Raw genomic sequence first — 13035 nt, 5'->3', positions numbered from 1 at the left:
AGTAGCATATTAATCAGTGTGAAGGCTATGTAAGTAACTAGCCGAAACCAGTCTGTTTATTCCTTTATATAGTACTATTATGTGTTTGACTGTTACCAGTTTGCTGGTCTCTGTTTTTGGAAATACCCATGGCTACACCTTTACAATTTTATAGATGCTTTGATGGAACAAAAAAAAAACATTATTAATCAGCACTATCTCAGTAAGCGCACAAATTACATTAATCTCAGTAGTTTAATGTACTGCATATTTGATTAAAACAGCACATAAAAACTCTAAGCCTACATTACTGGGTATAGAAGTAAACAAAGCATTAACATCTAGGGTTACAAAATAGTAATCAACATCATCACTCACAGTGACCCATTCATATAAGTGTAAAAACTGTGCTGTGTCCTTAACTATTGTGCTGGATAAGTTCAGCACTGCCTTTAATTTCTTTTCTAAATAGCTAGAGATAGGTTCAGTTATCCAGCCCTGTAAGGATACTATAGGTCTTAAAGGTGGTGAGGTCAAAGACTGATGACTTCTGGGAATTGCATATAAAACCAGAATCGCAGGAGTTGGCATATAAAAGTATTCTAATATTTCAAGATCAATTTCACCATTAACATGCATCCCATAAATTGAACTATTTACATTCATAACTATATGATCCATTTGCTTTCTATCTATTAATAAATATTCATCAGTGCTAAGCAGTTCATACATTTTGGAATCATAATATGTTCTAAGACTACAATTCCACCTCCTTTATCTGCTGCCTTTATTACAATGTCTGAGTTAGATGACAGTGATTTCAATGCAGATCGTTCTTCTGAAGTTAAGTTATGAAACCGATTTGTATTAATGTTCATGAATTTATAAATGTTAGTCTGCAACCACAGGATTTTAGATCAGCACAAATGTACTATTTCTTTTAAAGCTATAATCATTGTTCACATTAACTATATTTGTTCCATGTACAGGTTTTAGATTTATACTTCTTGTGAACAACTTAAGTTTTGTTACAACATATCATTAAAATTAGATGGTACAAAGGTTAAACCTTTGTCCAACAAAGATATCTCGTGTTTGGTTAGCTTGTACCTCAAGAAGTTAAAAACTGTTTTACTTATCTCTTTGTTTGACTCCACATTTGCACCTTGTGCCCTACATTCGTCTTCCTGCTCCGTCGCCAAACCCCGGTGTTGTTCTGTTTCTCCACTTTTTTGACAAAGGGTATGGTGTGTTCAACTATATGGGAAGCTCTAAAGGGTCCAGGGCTGAAACCACATTAGAGTCTACTAAAACAGGTTGCTGCTGCTATGATGAAAGATTATTTGAAGATTCTGTACAACGTGAAGCATTAGGGTGACACACTTGTTCTGCTGTTCTGACAAAGAAAAATGTTGATTGAACCATCTAAACACATTGCCCAATTCAAAGTCACGAAAATCTCTGGCTATTTTATGCTTCTTCAGTTGAATTAAACAGTCTTCAACTACAGCTAATTTATCCATTGTTGCAGTTAACAAAGCTGAATGAGAGTTGATTTCTATATTTGCAATAAATTTGCAATATATACTTACAAGTTCAATTTTAAGTTTTTTCTCAATCTGCTGAAAATATTCATTCATCAGCATCATATATTTAAGTGAGCAGCTCAAACTGATGCTTTGCCATTGTTGTAAAAAGGTATATATATATATATATATATATATATATATGTAAATATATATATATATATATATATATACATGTGTATCAAATTATAACCTTTGCCACTGAAATCTTTTAAACTATTGCATCTTCAGCTCAAACTCATGCAATTTTGTGGAATAGTCATCTATGACAAAATTACTTGGTGTTGAAGCAGTGTCTTTCATCATACAATCCAGCAGTGGATTCAAAGTGACTTCTAATACCTTATTAATGTCAGGTATATTCAGTTGTCGAAATGTACTAGTTGAAGGTACAGGCAAACTTTGAGATGCCATGTTCATGGGTAAAAATTAATGAAGCAAACAAATAAAAATATGTTCCGCCACCCAGATAAAGCCGGCAGATAATAAAATAAACGTGTAATAAAGAAAGAAAAAGTGTCCCAGCACCACAGCTCTCAGTATGAACTTCATTTGCTAGCTTGACAACTTTCACCTAATAAAATAAACGTGTAATAAAGAAAGAAAAAGTGTCCCAGCACCACAGCTCTCAGTATGAACTTCATTTGCTAGCTTGACAACTTTCACCTCTAAATCTTTTTCAGGCAAATAACTACATGAAACATTAAAAGCTCCTTTAAATACATAAATCAATTTATCAACAACACATGACCCACGTTCAAGTCATTAACTAATAAAACAAAACAAGTAAACAATTAAACAACTGAATGCTGTAAATACTTAAAAATATTAAAATGCATCTGCTTACACACAATACATAAAAAACTTATTTATATACATTTGAATAAAATGTATATTTCACCTTATTACGTATGTTCTTAAGCTCTGGTTTTATAGTGAAATTGTCATTTAGTGGTTGTTCTGCTGCAAACCTAAGTATCAACTTACTTTCAACCATCTCAGTGTAATTTTTAAAGTATCCTCCCCAAATACTTTCTGTTACAGTCTATAATATTAAAAATTTAAACTGATGTTGACTACTGGTGTTTTTAATATGTTTATATAATTCATTTGTGTCAAGCTGTTGACATATATCTGATACACATACAGACATATATGAACATGTGAATGTTGCACTGCAGAGATATATGAATAACATGTGAATGCTGCACTGCAGAGATATATGAATAACATCTGAATCTGTATAAAGATACGACTCTGAGAATTCCTTACCGACATCTATCATGTGATCGAAGTTCTGCACCATCACTTCCTGGTGTAGCTTCTTCTCCTTTTCACTCAGCATCTCCCACTCCTCCCTTGAAAATTCAACAGCAACATCTTCAAAACTTTCTGGTACCTGAAAACACAAATAATTTATTTGTTCTGCAGTTCCTCAGCATCTCCCACTCCTCCCTTGAAAATTCAACAGCGACATCTTCAAAACTTTCTGGGACCTGAAACACAAATAATTTATTTGTTCTGCAGTTCACTGTGTAAACTGGTGAAATTACTTTGTTTCATCAAGCATTTTAACTGTGTCAAAACTGATTAAGGTGTCTTGGTTGCCAATTTGTTAAAATTAATTAATTTCGTTTCTTTCACTTCAGTCCCGGTTTTGTGAAAACGCAGATTCAGGAGTGGGTTTACAACAAGAACGATCAGATATTCTCATTCACTCCCAGTATAATGATTTCTATGCAAATATAAAAATCAATGCAAGACATTCTGAAATTTCTATAACAAATGTGCATTTATAAAATGGATAAAGAACAGTGACCAATATGACTGTTATTTACCCATGCATCAATACTGATCTACTGCATAACAGGTAATTAGTACAGGCTATACAGACTACACATTTAGTCACAAGATGCCATCTTCTCCACAGCCTTCAAAATCCCACTGCCAACCATTTTTATCCATCAGTAACAATGACCTGCATTTGAAGACTGTAGTTAACTTCAGTAAAACTTTAACAGAAAAAGATAGAAAACACCTTCAAAATGGGGAAAAGAAGCACACGAGAGCCAGTAAAACATGAAACACATGATGATGTGTATATAGATAGATAGATAGATATGACATATATATATATATGTGGTTCCCTATCAGAAGCCTGAAACACTATAAGCTTGAAAATCAAAATCCTGAAACCAAAAGCCTGAAAATTCAAAATCCCGAAAACCCAAAATCCTGAAACTCAAAATCCTGAAAACACAAAATGGACATACTGACGTCATTGTGGCTTTGCTATTGTTAGCCCTGTGGTGTTAGGTCATGCGTTGGGTTCAGGTGAGTGTGCGGTTGGTTTTATGTTAGGGTTAGGGGCGGTTTAAGTGAGTTAGGGTTAGGGCGCAGGTTAGGCATGTATGCAATAGTGACAAATATTGGGGTTAGGGGCGGTTTAAGTGAGTTAGGGTTAGGGCACGGGTCAGGTGAGTGTGCGATATTGACGGACCTTAGGGTTAGGGTTAGGGTCAGGGTCAGTTGGTAGATATTAGTGTCTTTATAGTGACATATTAGCATTATTTGTGTTTTCAGGATTTTGAGTTTCAGGATTTTGGGTTTTCGGGATTTTGAATTTTCTGGCTTTTGGTTTCAGGATTTTGATTTTCAAGCTTATAGTGTTTCAGGCTTCTGATAGGGAACCATATATGTACATGTTAGTGAATAATGAGATGCTGTGCTTTTTTGCTAAATTATCCTGTGTCAACCTGACTTGTAACTACAGTTAAGAAGCACAAATTAAACATGTAGATACACATAACATGTTACTGTCCAGTGCTGTCCACCAAACTAAAGCACATTTTAAAACTGTAGCTAGACCCTTAAGTAAATAATGCAAGTGAAAGTCTGTCAATACTGTCTGTAAACAACTGTAAAAGGGCAATCCCCATCAACAGAAAGTTTTTTTTTCAGAGTGGCCATATGGCTACTGCCTGGCTAGCAATTTTAGCAGAATGTCTGTTGTTAACTGAAACAGCAAATTATAAGTCAGATGTACATGTACCTAGGGATAGTAATAAGCCCTCACTGGGTATGTTTCTTTGCCTGCAAACAAACAGTAAATGTTAGCATCTGAAATAGAAAAGGGCACATAATAAAGTACTACACAGTTACTGACAATAATACCATAGCTGCAAAAAAAAAAAAAGCTGTACCTGAAAGAATTCTTATGGAATGTAATTATGATACTAAAACAGCTAACCAGCCAGAACCAGAAGAACTAGTGTCAGTCGGACTGGTGGTACCCCAAGTCTTTACAGGCTTTCCCTCCAGTGTATCCATGGTGATACTGCAAGATTATTACACATTCCCTTTAGTCAGTGCATGGTGGTATCTGAGAGTTTTCACATGTTCCTTTGATCTGTGCATGGTGGTACCCAAGATTTTACACCCCCCTTTGGTGTGTGCATGGTGGTACCCAGGATTTTATACACTCCCTGTTCGTCTGTACATGGTGGTACCCCAGGATTTTACACACTCCCCTTTGGTCTGTACATGGTTGTACACAGGATTTTACACACTCCCCTTTGGGGTGTGCATGGTGGTACACCAGGATTTTACACACTCCACTTTGGTCTGTACATGATTGTACACAGGATTTTACACACTCCCTTTTGGGGTGTGCATGGTGGTACCCCAGGTTTTTACAAAACCCAACACTTCATACTTCCCATTTAGTCCGTGTGTATTACTTATGGGGTTCTACAACAACCCTCGCACCTGAGCACCCCTTAAGTCTGTGGGTATCACTGCTACACGTTTGAACTATAACTTCCTAAAACTGTGCAGGTTGTTGCCCCAGGACTGATGGAACAATAACTCTCAAAACATACTACCGTTCATTCTGTGCATATCCCTGACCAAGAACTGATTTAACAATAACCCCCAACACATAATCTCTTCCAGTTTGCATATATCACTAACCCGTGTTCCTAGAATAACCTTCCTAGCCAAATTCTCTCTTTGTCAATGTGTTTTTATGTGTGTGTGTGTGTGTGTGTGTGTGTGTGTGTGTGCACACACATCGGTTTGTATGGCTCTGGTGAAGGGCATGTTTATCCATGTGACCACCTTAAGTGTCTAAAAATAATCACATACCCATAGTCCCTTTTAGTTTTTACTCATAACAAATATTTACACAAAAATCTCCTTGTTCATATTCCCCTTCATTATCAGTGCATGCATGTAGGGTATGACCATCAAACATTTTTAAATTAACTCCCCATCTGTACTGCCCTTTACCCTGATATGTACACCCCACTTTAGTCTGAATAACTGAACTGTGCTGCTGATGTACAGTTCACTGCTGAGGCCTAACTTAACAATCCCAAGCAAGCTCAGATGCTCATAAGCCTAGTACTTATTATACAGCAGGAACTTCTTATTGTAACATTTGTTAATGTCTGTTATGCACTTTGCATATAAAGATTCTAGTTGTCTACTGATGTACTATGTTCTTCATCTGTAAATATGTTTGTGATTAATTGCTATGTTACATTGTTAATCGCTATGTAATCCAATGTAACTACTGTCTGTTTATTTTAACTGTGGAGCATTTCTCCCCGGGCCTCCGCAGAAAATGGTCCTACGTCCAGTCGGACACTCCCGGTCAACAAATGTAAATAAATAAATAAATAACACTGTGTGTGTCCCAGAACTGTGTAAGGTACTCTGTGCTGCTGATGTACAGTTCACTGATGAGGCCTAACTCAACAATCCCCATAACAATGTAACACTATGTGTGTCCCAGAACTGTGTAAGGTACTCTGTGCTACTGATGTACAGTTCACTGATAAGGCCTGACTTAATCTTCACCCAGTAACAATGTAAGACTATGTGTGTCCCAGAACTGTATAAAGCACTCTATGCTGCTGATGTACAGTTCATTGCTGAGGCCTGACTTAACAATCCCCAGTAACAATGTAAGACTATGTGTGCCCCAGAACTGTATAAAGCACTCTGTGCTGCTGATGTACAGTTCACTGCTGAGGCCTGACTTAACAATCCCCAGTAACAATGTAACACTATGTGTGTCCCAGAACTGTGTAAGGTACTCTGTACTGCTGATGTACAGTTCACTGCTGAGGCCTGACTTAATTTGCACCCAGTTACAATGTAACACTATATGTGTACAAGAACTGTGTAAGGTACTCTGTGCTGTGGATGTACAGTTCACTGCTGAGGCCTGACAATCTTCACCCAGTAACAATGTAACACTATGTGTGTCCCAGAACTGTGTAAGGTACTTTGTGCTGCTGATGTACAGTTTACTGCTGAGGCCTGACTTAACAATCCCCAGTAACAATATAACACTATGCGTGTCCCAGAACTGTGTAAGGTACTCTGTGCTCCGGATGTACAGTTCACTGCTGAGGCCTGACAGTCTTCACCCAGTAACAATGTAACACTATGTGTGTCCCAGAACTGTGTAATGTACTCTGTGCTGCTAATGTACAGTTGACTGCTGAGGCCTAACCTAATCTTCACCCAGTAACAATGTGACACTTTGTGTGGCCCAGAACTGTGTAAGGTACTCTGTGCTGCATGTGCAGTTCACTGCTGAGGCCTAACCTAATCTTCACCCAGTAACAATGTAACACTGTGTGGCCCAGAACTGTGTAAGGTACTCTGTGCTGCTGATGTACAGTTTGCTGATGAGGCCTGACTTAACTATCCCAGGTAACAATGTAACACTATGTGTGTCCCAGAGCTGTGTAAGGTACTCTGTGCTGCTGATGTACAGTTCACTGATGAGGCCTGACTTAACAATCCCCAGTAACAATATAACACTATGTATGTTCCAAACCTGTGTAAGGTACTCTGTGCTGCTGATGTACAGTTCACTGCTGAGGTCTGACTTAACAATCCCCAGTAACAATATAACACTATGTGTGTTCCAAAACTGTGTAAGGTACTCTGTGCTGCTGATGTACAGTTCACTGCTGAAACCTAACCTAATCTTCACCAGTAACAATGTAACACTATATGTGTCCCAGAACTGTGTAAGGTATTCTGTGCTGCTGATGTATAGTTCACTGATGAGGCCTGATTTAATCTTCCCCCAGTAACAATGTAACACTGTGTGTGTCCCAGAACTGTGTAAGGTACTCTGTGCTCCTGATGTGCAGTTCACTGATGAGGCCTGACTTAATCTTCCCCCAGTAACAATGTAACACTATGTGTGTCCCAGAACTGTGTAAGGTACTCTGTGTTGCTGATGTACAGTTCACTGCTAAGGCCTGACTTAATCTTCAGCCAGTAACAAAGTAACACTTAAAGTAAAATTAATGGAAGTTTTTCTGCTTGATAACTGCAGGATTCACCCCAACCCTTGCTTCTCAGAAAGTTCAAGTCTTGTGAAGGCTAAAGCATTCATGGGGAGATGTTAAAAGTATCAGCTTATGGATGTCCCAGTATCTCCATCAAACTGCCAAGAACCAGAGGGTGGTATATACAGTTCTGCTTCTCCGCACCATTGTATATTCTCCCATATTTCTTACTCACCATTCCAACCCCAATCCCCACCCCGCAGTGGCAAAATCACAAACAATAAATGATATCTGTACAAAAAAACTCATGTCACACTGCAGCTCTCCTGTGTGCTTACATCCCTAGTTGTAAACTGTGACATTTACCTCATCTTCATTTACTACGTGGGGAAGGTTGAGAAAAGTCTTAACTCTAAGCTCTAAACTCTAAACACCTGGCTAACTCTGAATGCAAGCTTATTCTAACAATATTGTCATAAATGTATATATTGTAAACACCTTATTCCCCCTTTCTTCTCCTTTTCGATGAAGTCATTACTGCCATCTTGAATATCTACATGCTATGTAACCAAAGAACAATTCCTGTCTCTAACATGAATTGTAATTGTAATTGGAACTGTATTTACTTTACTCTGTAACTTAACTGTAATGCAGAGCTTTTCTCCCTGGGCATCCACTGAAAACGGGCTCCCTGAGCCCAGTGGTCCTCCCGTCATCAAACTGGAAATAAATAAATAAAAGATTTACAGACAGAATATTCTAATACATGTATGCTATAAGAAAAAAAATGACAGCAACAATGTCCTGTCTAAACATTGTTCTGTTTGTCTGAATTTCAATAACTTTCGCTTTATGCGTGAAGGTTCTACATCAGGATAGGGGGCATACGTCTCAACTGTCCAGATTTTAATGACCACATTTTTTGCTACATATTTTTGGTCTGTTACTCATAAAATTTGCAGGTTTCTGGCAAACTACTGGGGACTAAAGTCACTAAATAATGACAAACATTTAAGTTTCATACATTATATCCTTCAGAAAATGCATGCTAACACAAAACCTGGTATTCTAGCAGCTTTCTACAAGAGCAATATTTAAAATCTGTCCTTATTTTTGGACGTTTGCCTTCCCATTATTTTTGGATTTGTGCAGATTTCTTGCTCTAACAGCTTGAGAGGTATGTAGGGCAGTGACTGGTAAAATAACTTTCTGAAATACAACCTATTTTGGCAACTGGAATTAGCTTCTGGTGGACCACCAGGGTTCAATGATCATATGTCCATCAACTGCATTTTGAAAGAGAAACACAGTAGAGGGGAAATAATCTTTACTGGTGGCTTTTGATCACATGGCTTGGTGTATATTCTACAAATGTTTCACTTCTTGTGTGTTTTGTCATTTTGATGACGTTTTTTCATTTAGATAAAAGCACTCAATAAAGTTTATGGTAAATTAGTCCTGCTTGGTTAGACTGTTATTTTTACTACTTTTCTGTCTTTCAGTCTGATTGGCTATATTTCATTTTTTGTTTTATTCTTTCTTTATTTATTTTATTTTTTACTTATTTTATTACCTTTTTACAAAACAAGTCAGCACTGTACATGACTCACTAGATGTTAAGCACATTAACTGTATCTTGGTGTAACCAAGTAATCTGATCCAGAAGCTTCAGCCTCGGTGTTGTAAATTTTAACAATCAAAAGATTCACTTTCAGCAGTTAAACCAGATCTTTGTATATTATTTACTGTATAAATCTATAAAAAATAGTTTCTCCCTTCACATATTATAATCACCTTTTTATACTATCTGCTTTCAGCTAAACAGTCTCGACCCACAGTCTATGTAAAGGAAGAAGCTAAAAAAGTTATATAAAAAAAGCAGAACTATGATTTACAAACATATGTGAGCAAACTTAAAAAAGAAGTACAGTTCCGGTGTTAATAAGCCTAGCATTAAGGCACACATCTGTAATAGTAGCTCTCCTAAGTAAATGTGTCAGGGCAGCTGACCAAAAATCTAGTACGTCCTATTTAAGTGTCACAGTGGACAGTTTCAACACTACAAAGTATGGTCCATGCCATTAAGTAATTCATTTGCCAGATTTTCTAGCACAACAAAAGCATATATTCATCAATAAATATAAAAACAATTGGAGGTGTTGACTGCAAATAATAACTCTTCTGGAACAATAGGGGACAGAGTTCTATTCTGGTTTTACCTTTTTGTGATCCTTTGCAGTGCTGCTTTAAACCAAACAAATAACTATTCACAGCAAAGCAATTTCCAGTGAAGCTTTTAGTGCACTCTGCATCCTTTATCTCCAACTTTAACAGCCTGTCTCTGTCTCCACCAACACAAACTGCTGAGATCAGAATCGAGAACATGATGTTCTTTACAAATCAGGATGAGATGCATAGCAGAACAGATCTTTATTTTACAAAAATTCCCTCTGCAGCTCCCTTCAGAAGAAAAGCCTCATGAACACAAACTACACCATTCATAAACAAAAGTCCAACAGTCACAGAAAGCAGGTTTTCTCATTAGCTCAGTTCTTACCTCCAATTTCATGATGCAGTGCACTATTCAGGAAGTGAAGCAGCTACTGCTTGCAAGAGATACAAACCAGAAGAATGATAAACAGACACACAAATCTAAGTATTTCTGTAATGTCTGCACAAGAAACAAACTTCTGTAACTGAACTTTCCACAAGTATTCGCTTCCTGTCCTCCTGTGAAATATATCCCCACACTGTGCAGACAGTCTGATTAATATTCATGACATAAAGCTGTGAGAACATGTAAGGAGGGAGGGGATTGTATAAATATTTAATGAGATGGGCTGGCTCATTCAGCTTTGACTTCACATTGCTAGTTGCTAGGAGTGACAAGTTTACTATGTGAATATCTGCTGCAGGCAGAATAAACCAAGGTCCATACATTTTCCTTTTTTTGCGTGGTGCTTCTGTGTATCTTATTTTATGGGTGAGCTGCTCTATCAGATGGCATTTAATCTGATAATGTACGAAAGGTCAGAATGTAGCTCAAGAATATATAAGAATGTCCAGCTGGTTCTTCAGCCACTGCTAATCACAGCAACAAAGTTTCTGCTGACCGATAAAGAGTGCTTGGATGATCTATTTGCTAATTCTCCTGTATTAGACATAAGATGCATGTAATGTATTACTTAACCACCAGCCTTTTTTTATTTTATTCCAGAAAACACATAAATTGTCTTGACATTGCCCATTGCATTCCTCAGTTCTGTTTCTGTTTTTGTTGCTCTCACTTCTTCATGAAGGCTGTTCTGTTTATGTACTATCCTTTATGTGAAAAATAATTCTGATATCTCCCTTGAGTCTCACTCATGTTATATTCACATCACGAATTCTTGTTAATGCATGTACTCTGAAGCTTCCCTTGTGGTATTTAAATTTTCCTGTCTTATGTCTTTTCTGCCTCTTTTCTTCAACTCTATTCATGTTAAACTATTCTAGTCTTTCTTTATGTGCTTTATGGTGAAGACTGTGCACAGATTTTGCTGCCATCTTCCATACCATGTGTTTAAAGGTTCATAACTTATACTATACATTCAGCCCCAAATGAGAAGCTTGATCCCACAATTACCAAGTCTGCTCATGAAGTTTAACAAGGAATTTCTTTGTTTGACATGTAAGGGGAGTCTATTCCACACCACCTGTACCTTGTCTATATTCAAGTGCCTCTTTACCGCTATGCATTATTTCTTATTTATCTAGCACATCACCTGGTATGGATACCCTAAGTTTCCTTTGCCATCATTGCTACTGCTTTCTTTTCATTTGCAAAGTTGTTTTGCATGTGTACTGTTTTTCATTCCTGTAGTAAATTTAATGTGTCTTGTTTTAGAACATTCCTCTAGCCTTTCCATTTTGTTTTCACATTTTTTCCTTAATTGTTTATAAATACTGTTGCACATTTTATTTCATCCACAAAGATGCATTATTTTCCTTCCAGGCCTTCTGTTGTGTTACTTTTGTTACTTGTACAGATGTTGGAAAGAACCAGGCCCACTACTGATATATCTGGTATAACACTAACAATCATTCTTTCATATGATTAGACTCTCTTTACTATGTTCCAGATACACTAGACTATATGCCAGATTAAAAAATAAATTTACTTTAAATGTAAACTACCAAGATACAGTTAAACTATAAGGTATTTTACAAAAAAAAAAAATATATATATATATATATATATATATATATATATATATATATATATATATAAATCATGGCACACATGCAGATAGTAATCTATACAGTAAAATTGTGAAATAATCATTGCTATACTCAATTCCATAATTCCAAGCTGAACTAGTCCCTCCCTCCTTCCACAACTAGCATACCTTGACTATGTTCAGAGAGAAGAAATTGGTAAAATCTGTTTCTTAGACAAAGATCAAATATATTTTTTCTTAGGGTTTATTATTTAGTCATCTCTGTTCCAAAGAGTGTACTTACGTGTGTTTAGTATCAATTTGTGAACTACAACTTGTGAATACTTTATCTGTTGATAATGTTCTTTTTTCAACTTGTTATAGCTGTACAAATATTTGCACTATGTATGTATAAGTTCACAATTTATGCCACGGTGGTACAGTGGTAGTGTTGTTACCTCACAGCAAGAGGTTCTCCCGTTCGATTCTCTGCTGGGCTTGGGAGTGCCTTCTGTGTGGAGTCTGCATGTCCTTCCCACGGTTGGGTAGCGTTTGAATAACATGCGTGCGTAAATGAGCGTGCCTCCGTTAAAGGTTGGGCGTCAAGCTGGCACCTCGGCGTTTCATAAAAATATACTGCCAATCATTAGCGGACCGGAGTTCCGCTGTGGCGACCCCTTACCGAGAAAAGCTGAAAGACAGACAAACAACAACATGTATAAGTTCACAATATGTGCAATGAAGCTGAATTTTGTATTAGGCTTTCTAATAGTTTATTAATTTGTTAACATATTATGACAATGTGTAACTTTTCTCCCTGGGCCTCTGCTGAAAATAGGATATTATCCCATTTCAACTTTCCCAGTAAACAAATGTCAAACAAATACAATAATATTTCATACATTGCAGTATCACATGGCTGACATTGTATGGGTATCCCAAGCAGGCAGGTTT

At 37.0% G+C, this 13035-nt stretch overlaps 1 protein-coding gene across 3 annotated transcripts in view; it reads right to left on the bottom strand.

Moving 5' to 3' along the window:
• The window catches only part of LOC122798761 (zinc finger protein 300-like), a 282364-nt gene that overhangs the window by 108506 nt on the left and 160823 nt on the right, over window positions 1–13035 (bottom strand). For 2 of the 3 annotated variants that reach the window (XM_044067869.1, XM_044067867.1), the window contains exons 1-2: window positions 10440–10594; window positions 2838–2964 (exon numbers count right to left, since the gene is read on the bottom strand). In XM_044067869.1, coding sequence (XP_043923804.1) covers window positions 2838–2964; window positions 10440–10451 — 139 coding nt within the window. In that variant the 5' untranslated portion in view covers window positions 10452–10594. Of the gene's footprint in view, window positions 1–2837; window positions 2965–10439; window positions 10595–13035 lie in introns of those variants that run through there. The other variant, XM_044067868.1, reaches the window with a different exon arrangement.

This window comes from Protopterus annectens, chromosome 3.part1 (assembly GCF_019279795.1).
Source record: "Protopterus annectens isolate FY-2018-M chromosome 3.part1, PAN1.0, whole genome shotgun sequence".
In the NCBI taxonomy this organism is placed as follows: Eukaryota; Metazoa; Chordata; order Ceratodontiformes; family Protopteridae; genus Protopterus; species Protopterus annectens.
The sequence above is the reverse complement of the archived record's forward strand: the minus strand, read 5'-3'. Positions and strand labels throughout refer to the sequence as shown.